We start from the raw sequence: 15,774 nt of genomic DNA on the forward strand, positions 1-15,774 counted from the left end.
CTGGGTGGCTCAGTTGGTTAAGCGACTGCCTTCGGCTCAGGTCATGATCCTGGAGTCCCTGGATCGAGTCCCGCATCGGGCTCCCTGCTCGGCAGGGAGCCTGCTTCTCCCTCTGACCCTCCCCCCTCTCATGTGCTCTCTCTCTCTCTCTCTCATTCTGTCTCAAATAAATAAATAAAATCTTTAAAAAAAAAAAAAAGAATAATATGAAATGATCGAGGATGTATTGGTTATAGTTCAAAAGTTTTAGATAAGAATTCATTACAAAGAAGAAATAAACGTTACTCTTTTAAGTTCTCTCATCAGTCTTTAGAAAAAAATATAATAAGTACAGTTCTTGTGTGAAGAGGGAGTATTTTAAATTGGTCATGTTTCATTTCCTTTTCAATAATAGCACAAAAGATCAATGAACTTGAAGCTGCTCTTCAGAAGAAAGATGAAGATATGAAAGCGATGGAGGAGAGATATAAAATGTACTTGGAGAAAGCAAGAAATGTGAGTGACTGATCTTTTGGAGCCCAACTCTTCTGACTCAGGTTCTTATTAAGCCAGTTCCGCCTGTGGGACTGTTCCTCCTCTCTCTGTGACACGTCACTTTGCTCCCTCTTCCCTGCCTTGCAGGCCAGTTTTCATGCTCTCTCACTCTCACTCATGAGCATCAGGTAAAACAAACACAGGGCTTTATTGGGACAGTTTTCAGCGGGGACTGGAGTGACCTCATTAGGGGAGATGACTGTTAGGAAGTATGGAACCTTTAGCTCTTAAAGTGAACATTTGCCTTTTGTGAAAATTTAGCTCTTCAAACTTGTTTAAAATTGTTTTAGCCTTCAGTCTAGATTAGACAGTTAGGCACTATTCTGATGTTTACCAGACTAATTTTTTTTTCCTTATTTCAAACTTAAATATCTGTAAGTACTATTCTAATAAAATCTTTTATTTCCATGAATACTGCATATTTTCCTAATTAATTATAAGTATTCTCTCTTAGAGAATGTTAATATACTTTTTTCTAGTTATTGAATAAAAGGATTATATGATGAAGCTTAAAAATGCTGCTAATATGTCTGTTCTTTTTATGTTTAAGTTTTATATTTATTAAGTTGTAAATAGTACCTGCAGCAACAGATAAACCTCATGATCTCAGGGCTTAAAAGGTAGAAGTTACTTCTTGATCACAGGAAGCCCATCTTTCAGTGGGGGAGGGGCTCTGTTCCATGCAATCTGCCAGAGCCCCCAGCTGACGACAGAGGCTTTGCCTTCTTGAACGTGGCCTTCCCAAGCTCACTCGAGATAGTCCGGCCGGTAGACAAGGGAGGCCAGCCTAGACTGCACTGGAGGAGATTTGTGATGGGGCAGCCTGGGAGCCATGAACCACTTTCACCCTCATTTCAATGGGCAACTCAGGCACGCAGCTTCTAGAGAACCCTGGTAAACAAAGGCAATCAGTCTCTGCCACAGTCCAGTTTCTCTCAACTACAAAAGTATACAAAGGTATAAATGCTCTTAGTAGAAAACATAAAACATAGAAGGGTTCTCAGAGATAACTGCTATTAACTTTTCGGTGTATTTTCTTACCAGAGCATTTTTTTCAATGTATATTGTCTCCGTGATTGCTGACCACAATACAGACCACACACACACACACACACACACACACACACACACACACACACACAGTTTGTATGATCATAGCACATATGATTTTAAAAGTTAAAACACATTTTAAAAGTTAAAATAATTTCCTCATGTTATATAAATGTAATTTAATACTTATTGAGCACCTGTTATACTAAGCACTGGGAATACAGCAGTAAACAAGACAGACACTTATGGAGCAGACTTTGCAAAATAAAAGAATGGCTGTATGATACTCAGTTGAGTGGGGTATATCATAATTGACTTAGTCATCATCATCCTGTTGTTGGAAATAGTTCATTTCCATTTCTTTTTTCTTCTTGCTTCTAGAAATAAGACTATAGGCAACATATTTATACAGAAAGCTTGCCCCTTATTTTGGTTTATTATCTTAGCCTTGTTCCTAGGTTAATGGGTCAAATGGAAGTTCTAGGTCAAAGGATAAGAAAATTTTAAGATGCTTGATACTTATTTCTAAATGATATTCTAAAAGGATTACAACTAAATAGACAAAGCACTGACAATGAATACCATATTCTTGTCATCATTGAGCAGTATCATTTAAAAAAACAATTGCTTGTATAATAAATATGATTTCATTTTTTTACCTTTATGTTATTTGGAGGGAGAGTTAATTATAGTAACATAATGTCCATGATAGAAAATTCAGAAAATAGTGAAAAGTCACAACCATACTTTTTATCACCTAGAGGTAACTAATTATGATGTGTCTTTGTAATTAAATTATGATTTAAACTCTGCTTTTATAATGTGAACTCTGTGAGGGCAGGCACTGAGTCTCCTGTATCCCCACGTGCCCCCACCAAGTGCCTGCCATATTCGGCACTCAGCAAATTGTTCTGAACGAACTGCAGGAATGTTTAGCATATTACCTTTTAGTCTTTTTCCTTTACCTCTATAAATATAGGTGAAATCTTCCTCTTTAAATAATTTAAAATCTTTGTTAATAGATTTGTAATTACATCATACAGATGATCTTATTATTGGAAATTTGTTTTTGTTCCTGACATACACCTGATATTTCTGAGTTAATTTCTTGTTATTCTGCTGGCTACATAGTTTGCTGGAGTCTCTGAACAACATTCTGATTGAATATCTTTTACCTAAATGTTAGTAATTTCCATAAATGTGATTGAGCCACCCTCTGGTTTGCAGATAAAATCACCAGTTTCTATTATATTGATCTCATATATTGAATTACATTTAACTAGATAATGGTAGTAAAAAGATTGTTGCTATGAATTTTTTGTTACTTACTTTGTATAATCAGTAAGTTCCCATGTAATTATCAAATTCATTTTAATTTAAAAAAATACTCATCATATAAATATGAAAAGTGTTATTTCTTTTTTTTTTTTTTAAAGATTTTATTTATTTATTTGACAGAGAGAGACACAGCGAGAGAGGGAACACAGCAGGGGGAGTGGGAGAGAGAGAGAAGCAGGCTTCCCGTGGAGCAGGGAGCCCGATGCGGGGCTCGATCCCAGGACCGTGGGATCATGACCTGAGCCGAAGGCAGACGCTTAACGACTGAGCCACCCAGGCGCCCCGAAAAGTGTTATTTCAAGACCTTAGTGCTCAAAGCTTAATAAGACTAAATTACTGTCTGAGTACCAAACCTGTAGGAAAGGAAATTTTATTTTGGGAGAGGGATCTTTCCATTTTTGTACTGAAGTTTGATACCATTGTACCTTTATAGAATGCTATTTTTGTTATTCAAATTTAATTGCCAAATAAGCCATAGTTAGTACCTGGATAATTTTACTTCCTGGATAATTTTCCACTTTATTTACAGAGATGCTATAGACAATGTTATTATATTTCAATACTTGATAAAATAAAGTAGATGTAAAATATTTTTTTTCTTTAAACAGGTAATAAAAACTTTAGATCCCAAATTAAATCCAGCATCAGCTGAAATAATGCTACTTAGAAAGCAGTTGGCAGAAAAAGAGAGAAGAATTGAGATTCTGGAGGTAAAATTTTCATATTCACACATCTCCTTTTAATTATCCTGTGTAACCCTCGTGATTAATTGCTGTCATATATCTGCCGTAAATGATCAAGTCTCACAAGAGGTTGGTTGAGGTCAGAAGTTAGAGATGTCATGTTTTAGCACTCGGTGTTTATTACAGAGTCTCGCTAGCCCATGAGATTGGCCTCTGCGAGTGTATGTACTCTGCTGCTTTGTATCTCTCTTCCCCATAACAGCCAATCATGTGGATATCCCTTAGTGTCTAAAAGAGTTCTGCTATAATATTAGCTCCTTTTAAAATTATGTGGATTAGAGTTCATTCAGAAAATATGAAAGAAAAAAAGAAAGAAAGAAAGAGGGAAAGGAAGGAAGAAACCAAACTCACCTTTTAAAAAAGGTACCGTACTCAGTTAACCAGATTTTCTTTCTCTTCTCCTGTTCCTCACTTGAACCTAAGTAAAGCTCCTTAGTTGCAATTCCTGGGGGGAAGAAAGTGCTCACAGAATCCAGTAAGCGCTTGCACTAAAATGGCAGTATTGGTTACTAATCATGCACAGCTATGTTAGTGATGACACCTCATTAACTAGCTGAGTCTTCAAATTTTAGAAGTTATTTTTGTGCTAATGATATCATTTTTACTACTTGGGTTAATTATGTCACTCTGGAATTGTATGTTCATAGATTGGACATGTTCTGGTTTCCTTTGCAAAGTGTTTTATATCATATATATTATATCGAGATGCTCATGATACAAAAAGCATACAAGATATGAGGGAGGCACATGAGCATCTTGCTGTAGGAACATTCAAATAGTTTAGTTTATAATGAATCAACTGTATCTGGTGCTCAGTGAAATTACAAAATTTGCTATATTCGAGGAATTAAATAGATGTCGAGGGTAGTGTGCAAATATGGCCACAGGCAATCTAGTAGACAGATCACCAAGAATTAAGAGGGAAAAATTTGTGTTAAGCTTTATAGAGATTTTAAAGGATTTTCTGGGATATGTTCTACTATATCCTCTTTCTCCTTAGTTTTGACTCCTCCATAGGTGCAGCTCTGTTTTGTCATCTAAGCCAGTTGTTACATTCTTCTCTAGATGTAGGGGACAGTAGCATGAGAATCACCAGTTTCATGTTTGTTGTTTTATTGAACATTTCTCAGTAAAATTTTTGAAATAAATATTTACTAGTCATGGTCTTATTCTTTCTTAAAGGCATTGTGCATGCATTCTCCATGATTCTGCTCAGATTTTGACTGCTTTATGCCACACAGTGCATTTTTTAGAATTCTCTGAGCACAGTGAAAAAATGATTCCATTTTTGGTAGTTTCGGTTTATTTCTGGGATCTTGATAGTCCTTGTATCTTTTTCCAGAGTGAATGTAAGGTAGCAAAATTCCGTGATTATGAAGAAAAACTCATTGTTTCTGCCTGGTACAATAAGGTGAGTTGACATTCAGCCAGTGATTGGATGTTGTACTTATCAAACATTTTGACCATGAACCATAGGAGGAAATACATTTTATACCACAAATCAGTACCTGTACATGTTTACATATGTAACTGAACAGAAGTTACCCTGACTGTGTGCATTGTACTCAGGTATCTCCTGTCATAGTCTCTCTCTCTCTTTTTTTTTTTTTTTTAACTTTGGTCATACTTAAAATTGTATATTTTAATTTAATGTTTTTGGTTGATTTTGATCTTCTCAAAATAAGTAAATTGATTTTGTGACTCATCAACCTTAGTTGATACACATGAAGCACACATACAACAGTTCATAAATATTTCAAAAATTGTCTTGAGTGAAAAGACTTAATTTGAGCTTCATAGGTGTTTCTGTAGAAGTAGGAATATCTGTGCAATGCAAAATTAAGTGCTTCTAGTACTCAACATTTATTTTAACATCCCATAAAGCCTCTAAGTGTGTCTTTCACTGTTTTTTTAAAATCAGGAATATTCAGGGCACCTGGGTGGCACAGTCGTTAAGCGTCTGCCTTCGGCTCAGGTCATGATCCCAGGGTCCTGGGATCGAGCCCCGCATCGGGCTCCCTGCTCCGCGGCAAGCCTGCTTCTCCCTCTCCCACTCCCCCTGCTTGTGTTCCCTCTCTCATTGTGTCTCTCTCTGTCAAATAAATAAATAAAATCTTAAAAAAATAAAATAAAATCAGGAATACTCTTCAGTATTGTCTGTCTTAACAAGGAGAGAGTAGTATAAAATTATTTGAAGTGTAGTTTATTTTGTCATCCTTACTCTCAGTAAGATGTTTTCAAGCATTTCGTGATATATATGGTTCTTTGGATTATTTTAATTCACAGAGAGAGTAACACAGCCATTATCTACTTTAGCTGCTGCTTATTTAGTATGAGAGAATATCACTTTATGGACTCTGTCCATGTGTGGACCCTGTGCTTCACCACATAGAACTGGGTGCCCTGCTTCAAACATGCCTGCTCTTCTATGTCACTGTACTTTTTTCTGTGCTCTTTTCTTCCCTTCTCTATTTGGTAAAATCTGGCTTAATTTAGCAAGGCCATGAAGGAAATTAGAGGTGAAGTGTTCCCGGAACCTTCCCTCATGACTCAGTCATCCTAGTTAAGACTGGGAACATTATTCTCTTTGTTCCTCTGTAGCCTCTTGATACATAAATTATTAAAGATATTAGAGCCAAATAACACATTATTTATTCATTTTCTACCCGTGTCTTTTTTTTTTAAAGGATTTGGGGTTTTTTGTTTTTGTTTTTTTCTTTATTTTATTATTATGTTACGTTAATCACCATACATTACATCATTAGTTTTTGATGTAGTGTTCCATGATTCATTGTTTGCCTATAACACCCAGTGCTCCATGCAGTACGTGCCTTCCTTAATATACCCATCACCAGGCTAACCCATCCTCCCACCCCCCTCCCTTCTAGAACCCTCAGTTTGTTTCTCAGAGTCCATAGTCTCTCATGGTTCGTCTCCCCCTCTGATTTTCCCCCCTTCATTCTTTCCCTCCTGCTATCTTCTTCTTTTTTTTTTTAAACATACAATGTTTTATTTGTTTCAGAGGTACAGGTCTGTGATTCAACAGTCTTACACAATTCACAGTGCTCACCATAGCACATACCCTCCCCAATGTCTATCACCCCACAACCACATCCCTCCCACCCCACACCACCCATGTCTTTTGAGCATTTACTATATTTTATGTATTATATTAGTTACTCATGATTCTAAGCTTAGTAAAATTCTGTTATGTGGTCTAGTGAGAAAAAGTAATGATTTCTCTTACTACGAAACCCACCATCCACAACCACAGTAATTGGTCATGTATCAATCAGTATGTAGATAGACGATAGTGAATGTAAACTGTGATGCATGCATCAGAAGACCTGTTAGAACACAAGTTGTTGGACTCGTCTGCAAAACTTCTGATTTAGTAGGTCTGGCTAGAGTCTACAAGGTAGAATTTGCATTTTTAATGAATTCCCAGTGGTGCAAATGATAATTTGGGGACCACATTTGAGAACCGTTGATCTGAGTTTTTCTCTTGTGCTATGTATGCTCATAGTGGGTAGAGTGAAGGCCCAAACACAAAGATTTACTTTGGAACCTTTTTTTATTGTTATAATTAAGCTGAAGTTTAGAATGTTTTTAATGATTTCAAATTCGATAGGTTAAAATAGAGAAACTGGATTTTATGCCTTTGTTTCCTCTTCCTTGCTAACATGATGGTGTACAGATTAATTCGCTTCTGAACCCTTTCCTTTCTCTATAAAATGAGGAAAACAACAGCTTTATAGAATTTGGGGGATTAAGTGACTTAGTAAATGTGAAAAGCATTTTACAGACTCTAAGTAGTCTTGTTATTTGTTTGCTTATTTTTGTTCAGAGTCTGGCATTCCAGAAACTGGGGATGGAGTCCAGACTCGTGAGTGGCGGTGGCACTGGCAAAGACGCTGCTGCGTGTACCCCCGCCCGGTCTTTCTTAGCGCAGCAGCGGCACATCACCAGCACCAGAAGAAATCTCTCTGTCAAAGTTCCTGCTACAACACCCGATTAAACTACAAAAGAAAACATAAACAGAAGTGCCCTTAAAATAGTTTGTATCCTTCAGTTAACTGCCAGGTTAAAAAAGAAATTTATGATGGTGGATGTCAGCTATTTAAAAATCAGTATGCATAAAATTAATTTTGTCAGCTGGCTTTGGAAACAAAATACAAAATTAGCTATTTCTCAAAGGGAGCACATTTGAGTAGAAGATGTAATTAGGCACACATCTCAAACATTTGTCTTCTGAGAGTGTTATAAGTTCATATTGACTTGGTATATTTTAGTTTAATGTCTTCAGTGGTACCAGTAACTTGGTTAATTTACAATGTATGATCAGTAATAAGTAATTTAAAAATATATATTTGTTTTATTGTTTCGGTCCATATAAAAATAGTCTTGAGGTAGGTACATGGAGAACTATACAAGAGCTATATTTTTTGACTTTATATATGTATAAGGTTTTACCTCTACCGTCAAATCTGTCATCAGATGGGTCTGTTCTATCATGTAATGGAAGATATAACATTTGGAAGATTGGACCATTGCAGTGACTTCTGCCATAGTAAAAGTGACTAATTGGAGATTTTGCAGATTCAGGAGACTTCATAGTTCTTCAATGAACCTCTTATAAACAAGGGCTTCTGTGCAGCATGGTTGACATGCTAATGGTATGGAATGAACTGACTTTTATAAAAGGTGATTTTTCTGGTGGGAAGCAAGGCAAAAAATATAATTTGTGTGAAATGTCTATACCTGTTTTAATATGATGATTGTAATTATTGCTTTTAAGCATAAGATTATCAGGGCTTTTGCTGAAAAACATACTATAATAGTTTTTTCCTTGCACTGCAAGGAGATGGTGCAGTGAGGAAACAGTCTGGAATCCGTTTGACTTTTGTTTACGAATTAAGGAATCTGTCCGGGACTCAGTTTATGGTCTTCAGTCCACTTCTGTCCAAACCTCTTCTTTTCAGAGGTGTTATTTTATAATTTTTTTGGCCATTTTTAAGAGTCACACTTTAGAACTTTAGTTGAGTTAAATCTCTGCTGTCCAGTATTGTAGCCACAAGCCATGTGTGGCAATTTCTATAAAATTAAGATGAAAAATTCAGTTCCTTGGTCACATCCAGTCACGCATTTCCAGATGCTTGATAGCCGTGTGTGGCTGGTGGCTACAGTACTGGAAAGTGCAGATATAAGAAAAGTCCATCATTGCAGAAAGTTCTATTGGACAGTGCTCTGCTAAACCTTTTTATAGTAACTTGGAAATACTCTTTGATATTTGACGACAAAAATAAAAAGTAGAAAAATGTTAGAACTGTTTCAGATATGAAACGGAATTGAATTGTGACATAAAGAGCAGTTTGCATTCCTTAGAGTTGAATACCTTATGTTGTGACGTTCATTGTTAATCTTTCCAGCCGTTCAACAACTGCATCCCTCTCAGTGGATGTCTGGACCAGGGGTCAGCAAACTTTTTGTAAAGAGAGAGATGGTAAATATTTTAGTAAATATTATAGGCTTTTTGAGCCATATGATCTGTCCTAAGTACTGGACTCTGCTATAGGTGTGAGAGCAGCAACCATAAACAATGTATATGAGCAAAATGGATGTTATTGGGTTTCAATACAGTTTTATTTACAAAAACTGACAGTAGGACAGATTTGGCCTGCAGGCTATAGACCCTGGTCTGGATATTGTCAGCCTTTCTTTGCATATATGAGTATTGTTCCATTTACAGTATTATTCATTTAAACACTTGGTTTGTAGATTCTCTACCAATACATTTTTTCTAATCATTGACAGTACAAGAACTTCCTACTGCAGTTAGGTCTCTTAAGATTTAGGGAGCAGCTCCCAGGATGTGTTGTCGCATCAGGGTTACTTCTGTTGACTACCTCTTAGATTTTGATGTTTTTTTATTGGTGCAATTATATTGTTGGTTTGCATTTTTGTATATTCTTAGAGTCTGCTTGCCTGCAACTTTTAGTGAAATGAAATAGCCCTTTGAAAATATTTTAGCATGCTAATTAAAATTTTCCAGATACTATGGCATTTTGGTATATTTTGGTCAGTGTAAGACATCTGCTCCTTTGGTGTTTACTACTTGCTTATAATTGAGATTTTACAAGCTCTTCAAGCTTCCTTTTATTGGAATTTATTGTAAAACATCAATTTCAATAAATTAGTATTTTCACAGTCAATTGCTCATAAATTTTCAATTATATTTGGAATTTCTAAATAATTCATGCAATTTCTGAATTAGGACAGAAGGCTAGATTCTTTTTTTTAATAGAGAAAAAAACGAATTTTGTGATTTATCACTTTTCTAGTTGATAATTAGAATTTAAGATGCTCAATATAGAAGTATTTATACAAGAGTAATGTAAAGTTCTGTATTATTGTGATTAACCGTACAGAAATTCAGGAACTGATCAGAAGTGAGATTCTTTTCCACATCTGGTTAATGTAGTGAGATTGACACCCTGTGGGTGGTGCAGCATTATAAATATTCATCACGAACCATGATTTATACATGTCTGTGTTGTGAGGCTTGAGTGCATATGCCAGGGAAGAGAAATCCAGCATTTCTCTGTTTGATAAGGAATTGAATGTCCCAGTGATAAAAGATTAAACTACAGACCAATTTGGAAATGATCCTTAATTTTGAGCATTTGCTCTAAGGTTAATATTCCTCTTTTTAAAATAAAAAGTGTGTATACAAATGACAATGATCACTTAATGTATTGAGAAATATTTGAAGTTCATTCTATTTTTTCAATGAGTAAGGCTATTGAACTGATGATTTAGTATAGATTAAGAATTAATGTCTTATCTAGAAACATTAAACTGATATCCTTCATTAAAATGTCATCATCTTTGGTAACTGGATTGCTAATTTGAATGTTAGATAATGCTTCTACATCTACACCTCTTTCTGTATTTTGGCACATTTGGCTCTGTGGGGGTGGCTTTTAGGCCGCAGTACTGTGTTAGGTTCTCCGTATGCATATTTAATGAGAAACATTCCTATGTAAAAAATGTGTGTGTATGGGTGTATGCATACATGCCTATTGTGAACCTGTACATTGCAAAGAAGTAGTTTGGAAATTTGTAAAGCACCACCATTACAGAAAATAGTGTGCACTTACTAACTTGATGTATCTTAAATGTTACATTTAGTTTATAAAAGGTTCTTTCTATTTTCTATGGCAAAGACTTTGACACTTGAAAAATAGAAGCAATACTTGATTTATTTTTGTAAGTATTTAGGATATTATTTTAAATAAATGATTGTCCAATAACAATATAATAGTTGTGAAAGGTTTTAAATAAACTTCCTGATTTCTGTGTCTGACAATTACAGTGGATTTTTTAGTGGGTACGACTGCACGTTTATTTGCTGCTTTAAATAAAGGACTTCAAATATTTAGTTTGTTAAAGAAAAATAATTGCATTAATTTAATTCTTCTAATTTTGTTTTTCATTTGAATTTTTTGGTGAATAAGAAGATGTATAAAAGTGATTTGCTGGTGTTCCCTTTTATGTCTCTGGTTTCATCACTGTAATCTAGACATTTTGCATTATCATGAAATCCAGAATATTTCTGGGTTTTCTTTGGCAGAGATTGCTACTTATCTCTCCACAACCATTCTCCCTTTCTTTAGTAACAGAATGCCATATTTTTAGTTTGTTACATTTGCCATCCAATGATGGAGGGGTGGGGGAGGGAGAATAACTATTTCCCAGACTCCATTGTAACTAGGTGAGGCCATTTAACTAGATTCTGGCCAAAAAGATGTGAATAGTAGTGAGGGGCAACCCTCAGGGACAGTGGAACAACAAGGAACAAGGCACTTGGATCTCTGATGCTGCCATTGAGTCATATCAGCTGTCACTTCCAGCCCAAATTTCTCTTAAGCAATTTTTTTAAAAGCTACTTTATTTTTTTTTCCCCAGCATCCTACTTATTTCCTAATCTCTACATGTTTGTTAAAATGAGTTGTGAAATTTTTAGGAAAATGCAGGTGTTCCACATTCTTGGAACATGTCTTGGAAAGGTTTAATTCTGTTGCTGTTAAGGGATGCTCAGTAAACACTTGTTTTATGACATGAATGAAGTTCATGTGCCAGATATGCAAAAATGGAGAAAAAAGTGAAATCCCATCTTCCTTTAGATTGATCCCGTTATCCCAAAACAACATGCTTCTATAAATCTAACTTTCTGAACTTAGCAATAAATGCTGGCCCAACATCATCACATAATTTTGTGATTAGTTCACTAAGAGTAACCAAAGGTTCTTGACCTGCACTGACCAATATGGTGGCTGCTAGCCACAGTGGGTATTGAAACATAAATTTTAATTAGATTTTATTCCCTCACAGCCACACATGCCTGGTGGCTACAGTATTGGACAGTGCAAGTAAGGAAATTTCAATCGTCACAGAAAATTGAATTGGTCAGCTCTGTTTTAGATGCGTAGGTTGAATGTATACATTCTGCATCTCTGAAGTTTCAGGTGATTTGTGATCACAGAAATGTAGTGAAGTAAAACTTTCAGACCTCTTCCTGTACACAATGACATGCTCAGGGATAGAGCTGCAGTTGGATTCTTAAGCTGGCTATGGTTTCGATGGCGAAGCACTCCACTCCCTTGTCACCTGGGCTGCAGCACCTTGCTATCGGTAAGTAGTAAAAGCTGCAATTTAGATGTCTTGCCTCTTGCTTCAGCTCAAATATTTCCGTCTTCCATAAATCTTTCCAGGGTTCCTCAAACAAGATGAGAGCTATTGTTCTGAAAATTTCCAACTCTGTCTTTGTGACCTTAATGTGATCTACTTTTTTTTTCCCTGAAATGTCTGTCCCACTACATTGGGACATATCTGAGACCATTGACCATATCTGGTTCATCTCTGTTTCCCCCACAGTACTTGGCACGGTATCTTCTACACAGTCAATATGTATGTACTAGCTGAACTAGACTTGCTGATGATGCACAGAACGTTTTCTTTAGAAGTCCAGTCTCAAGACGCTCTGAAGAGATAAGGGAAGTGCACTGAAGGAGCATCTGAATAGACAAGAAATTAAGAAATGCTCCATCCATGGACTCAGTGAATAAACTGCCACACATGGATCCATACCTCTGAGAGAAATCCAGAAAAACTATTGTGAGAGACTTGTGCATACTAGGTGACTAAGGAAATAACCACATTGAAACAGGTAGGAAAAGCTGAAACATACTCTCACCATAAACCCTGCCCCCAGCAAACAGTTTCTCCCTGGGGAGGAAAGGTTTGGACCATACATTCAGCATCCCAACTTTTACGGCTGCTACCTGAAGAACGAGGTTCTAACTAAGCCATCTCTGGGAGCTGATGGGGCCTGGTATTTGCTAATCTCCTAGGACTTCAAAGAATAAGCATGTGGTTTTATTATTTTTTTTTATTTTGTATTTATTTCAATTTAACCAACATATAATTCATCATTAGTTTTTGATGTAGTGTTCAGTGATTCATTAGTTGTGTATAATACCCAGTGTTCATCACATCATGTGTCCTCCTTAATGCCCATCACCCAGTTACCCTATCCCCCCACCCATCCCCCCTTCCACAACCCTCAGTTTGTTTCCCAGAGTCCAGAGTCCCTCGTGGTTTGTCTCCCTCTCTGATATCTTCCCCTTCAGTTTTCCCTCCCTCCCCCTATGATACTCTGCGCTATTTCTTATGTTCCACATATGAGTGATGAAACCATATAATTGTCTTTCTCTGATTGACTTATTTCACTTAGCATAATCCCCTCCAGTTACAAGGATATGGTTTTAAACGGGTGCACAAACACTTCCTGGGGCTCTTCCCCTGGCTCAGTGCTGAGTGACAGGCAATAAAGCTCAGCTCTGAGTTTCTCCTTGGAGGGGCTTAACTGCACATCTAGCACTCTAACTTGCCCTGCTGCCTGAGGATTTGCCCACTAACTAGCCTGCATGTAGAAGCTGATGGGGTAGGCAATTACCAGTCCTCTGGAGCTTGAGTAGGCTTGTGAGCACTTCCTGGAGCTTCTCCCCCTGGCTCACTCCAGTGAAAAAACCAAGATTTCAGCTTCTCCCTGGAAGGAGTTGAACTATACATCTACTACCCTGACTTTTCCAGCTGTTGCCTGATGGTCTAATTTCTAACTTTCTTGTCTCTAGGAGTTGACAAGGGGCAGCCTTCACTAGTCCCTTTGGGTCTATAGAGAAGGCAACAGTTTTGAATGGCCCTGCAGGCTCTTGTTATGACTCCTCATCTCAGCTCATTCTGCAATAAAATCCAGCATCTCTCTGGAAGGGGGACTGTATACTACTGCCCTGACTTTTCCAATTGCTGCCTGATAATTTGGCTTCTAACTTGCCTGTTTCTGGGAGCTGACTGCACAGGTAATGACTAATCTTTTGGGATTTTTGAACAGGTGTATGGGCACTTCACACAGCTCCTATATCCAGCATGATACAGCAATAAAACCAAGTCCCCAGCTTCTCCCCAGAAGGAGTTCAACTTCACACCTAACCTCCCTCCACCCAGCCTTTTCAGCTGCTACCCAAGGGACTGGCTTCTAACCCAGCTATCTGTGAGAGCTAGCAGGACCCCCGCACTTGCTAGGACCCTGGGGGCAACCGAAAACAAAACAGCCATTTCAAAGAGTGTGTGGTCTAAATGAGGGAGCAGGAATTAGCCACAACTCCACTCCCCAGCTCAGTGTAGAACAAATGAGTGATAACCTCCTGTTCCCAGCTTCTCCCTGAGGAGAGAAGGAATTGGACCACACACCTAGTGCTCCAAACTTTTCTAGCTGCTATGTGAGGAACTGGCTTTTATCTCACCTTTCTTGAGGCACTGACAGGACTTGGCATACTCTGTTCTCTTGGGGGCCACTAAAAGCAAAGATGGCAGCTTGGACAAGCACACAGGTTTGAGAGGCATTCAGAATCTCTGGCCAAGCTGATTTGTGAGGCTCATCTCCTATATGAGGCCAGTCTGTGAAGACTGGAAGAGGTGGGTGTTTTATCTAATGTGCAGAAACCAACATAGAATGTCAAGGAAAATGAAGAAAGAGGAAAATCTGGGGGGTGGGGGGAAGATGGCGGAGGAGTAGGGGACCCTATTTCCACTGGTCCCCGGAATTGAGCTGGATATCTACCAGACCACTCTGAGCACCCACGAAACCAGCCTGAGATGTAAGAAGATCTGGATCTCTACAAACAGAATATCGCAGGCAGTTGGTTTTGAGGTTTGAAGCAGGGAGCCGTGATTCTGCCGGCAGATATCGGAGGATAAACGGCAGCGGGAGGGTGCCTGGACGTGGGGATCCTACACTGCCGGTGAGTGACAGCCTCGCGCTCTGGGGATGGGGCACAGACTCGCAGACCGGTAGCATCGGGAAAGGACTTTAGGGCAGCCCCCGGGGTGGAGGACCAGACCGCCGGGGTCGCGCGCACCCGAACTGCAGCCCCCTGGGACAGAAACCGGAGCGACGGTCGCGCGCACGCGAACTGCAGCCTCCAAGACGGAAACCCGGTGTGCCGGGGTTGCACCTGTGAACTGCAACCCCCGGGGTGGAAACCCCAAGTGGCGGAGTCACATGCATATGAACAGGGAGCGGCTGGTGGTTTTAGAAGCACAAAGGGCAGAGACGTGCCCCGACCTGGAGGCAGGACTGGGAGCGCTGTGGAGGGGTGCACAACTCAGGCCGCTGCAGTTTATAGCAGCACGGACAGAAACGGAGACGGTGTGGCCTGGAGAGCTCACTGAAGAACAGACTGCGGGCTCTCTGCTCTGAGGCAGAGGGTTGGAAACGGTCTCTTCTGCTCTGACTCCTGGAAGAGACGCGGAAAGCCACCAGGGAAAGCCGCCAGAGAAGAAAAGCCCCAAAGACTGATTCCCACTGAGCCCATCCCCCGCCACAGGGGCGCAGGGCAACTCCGCCCAAACAGGGTTGCCTGAATAACAGCGCGGCAGACCCCTCCCGCAGAAGACAGGCTGGGAAAACAAGAGGCCAACAACCCTAAGGTCCCAAGAAAACAGGTGCATCCTGCTTGGGTTCTGGTCAATAATTTGGACTCTATAC

At 38.7% G+C, this 15,774-nt stretch overlaps 1 protein-coding gene across 1 annotated transcript in view; it reads left to right on the forward strand.

Moving 5' to 3' along the window:
- Positions 1 to 11,034, forward strand: part of HOOK1 (hook microtubule tethering protein 1) — a 64,706-nt gene extending 53,672 nt beyond the window's left edge. Inside the window, exons 19-22 of the mRNA XM_081818503.1 lie at positions 395 to 495; positions 3,531 to 3,632; positions 5,008 to 5,076; positions 7,513 to 11,034. Coding sequence (XP_081674629.1) covers positions 395 to 495; positions 3,531 to 3,632; positions 5,008 to 5,076; positions 7,513 to 7,683 — 443 coding nt within the window. The 3' untranslated portion in view covers positions 7,684 to 11,034. The remainder of the gene's footprint in view (positions 1 to 394; positions 496 to 3,530; positions 3,633 to 5,007; positions 5,077 to 7,512) is intronic.
- Positions 11,035 to 15,774: the final 4,740 nt, after the last annotated feature.

The sequence above is a fragment of the Leptonychotes weddellii genome, chromosome 4, assembly GCF_054177405.1.
Source record: "Leptonychotes weddellii isolate Sample4059 chromosome 4, ASM5417740v2, whole genome shotgun sequence".
Classification (NCBI taxonomy): Eukaryota; Metazoa; Chordata; class Mammalia; order Carnivora; family Phocidae; genus Leptonychotes; species Leptonychotes weddellii.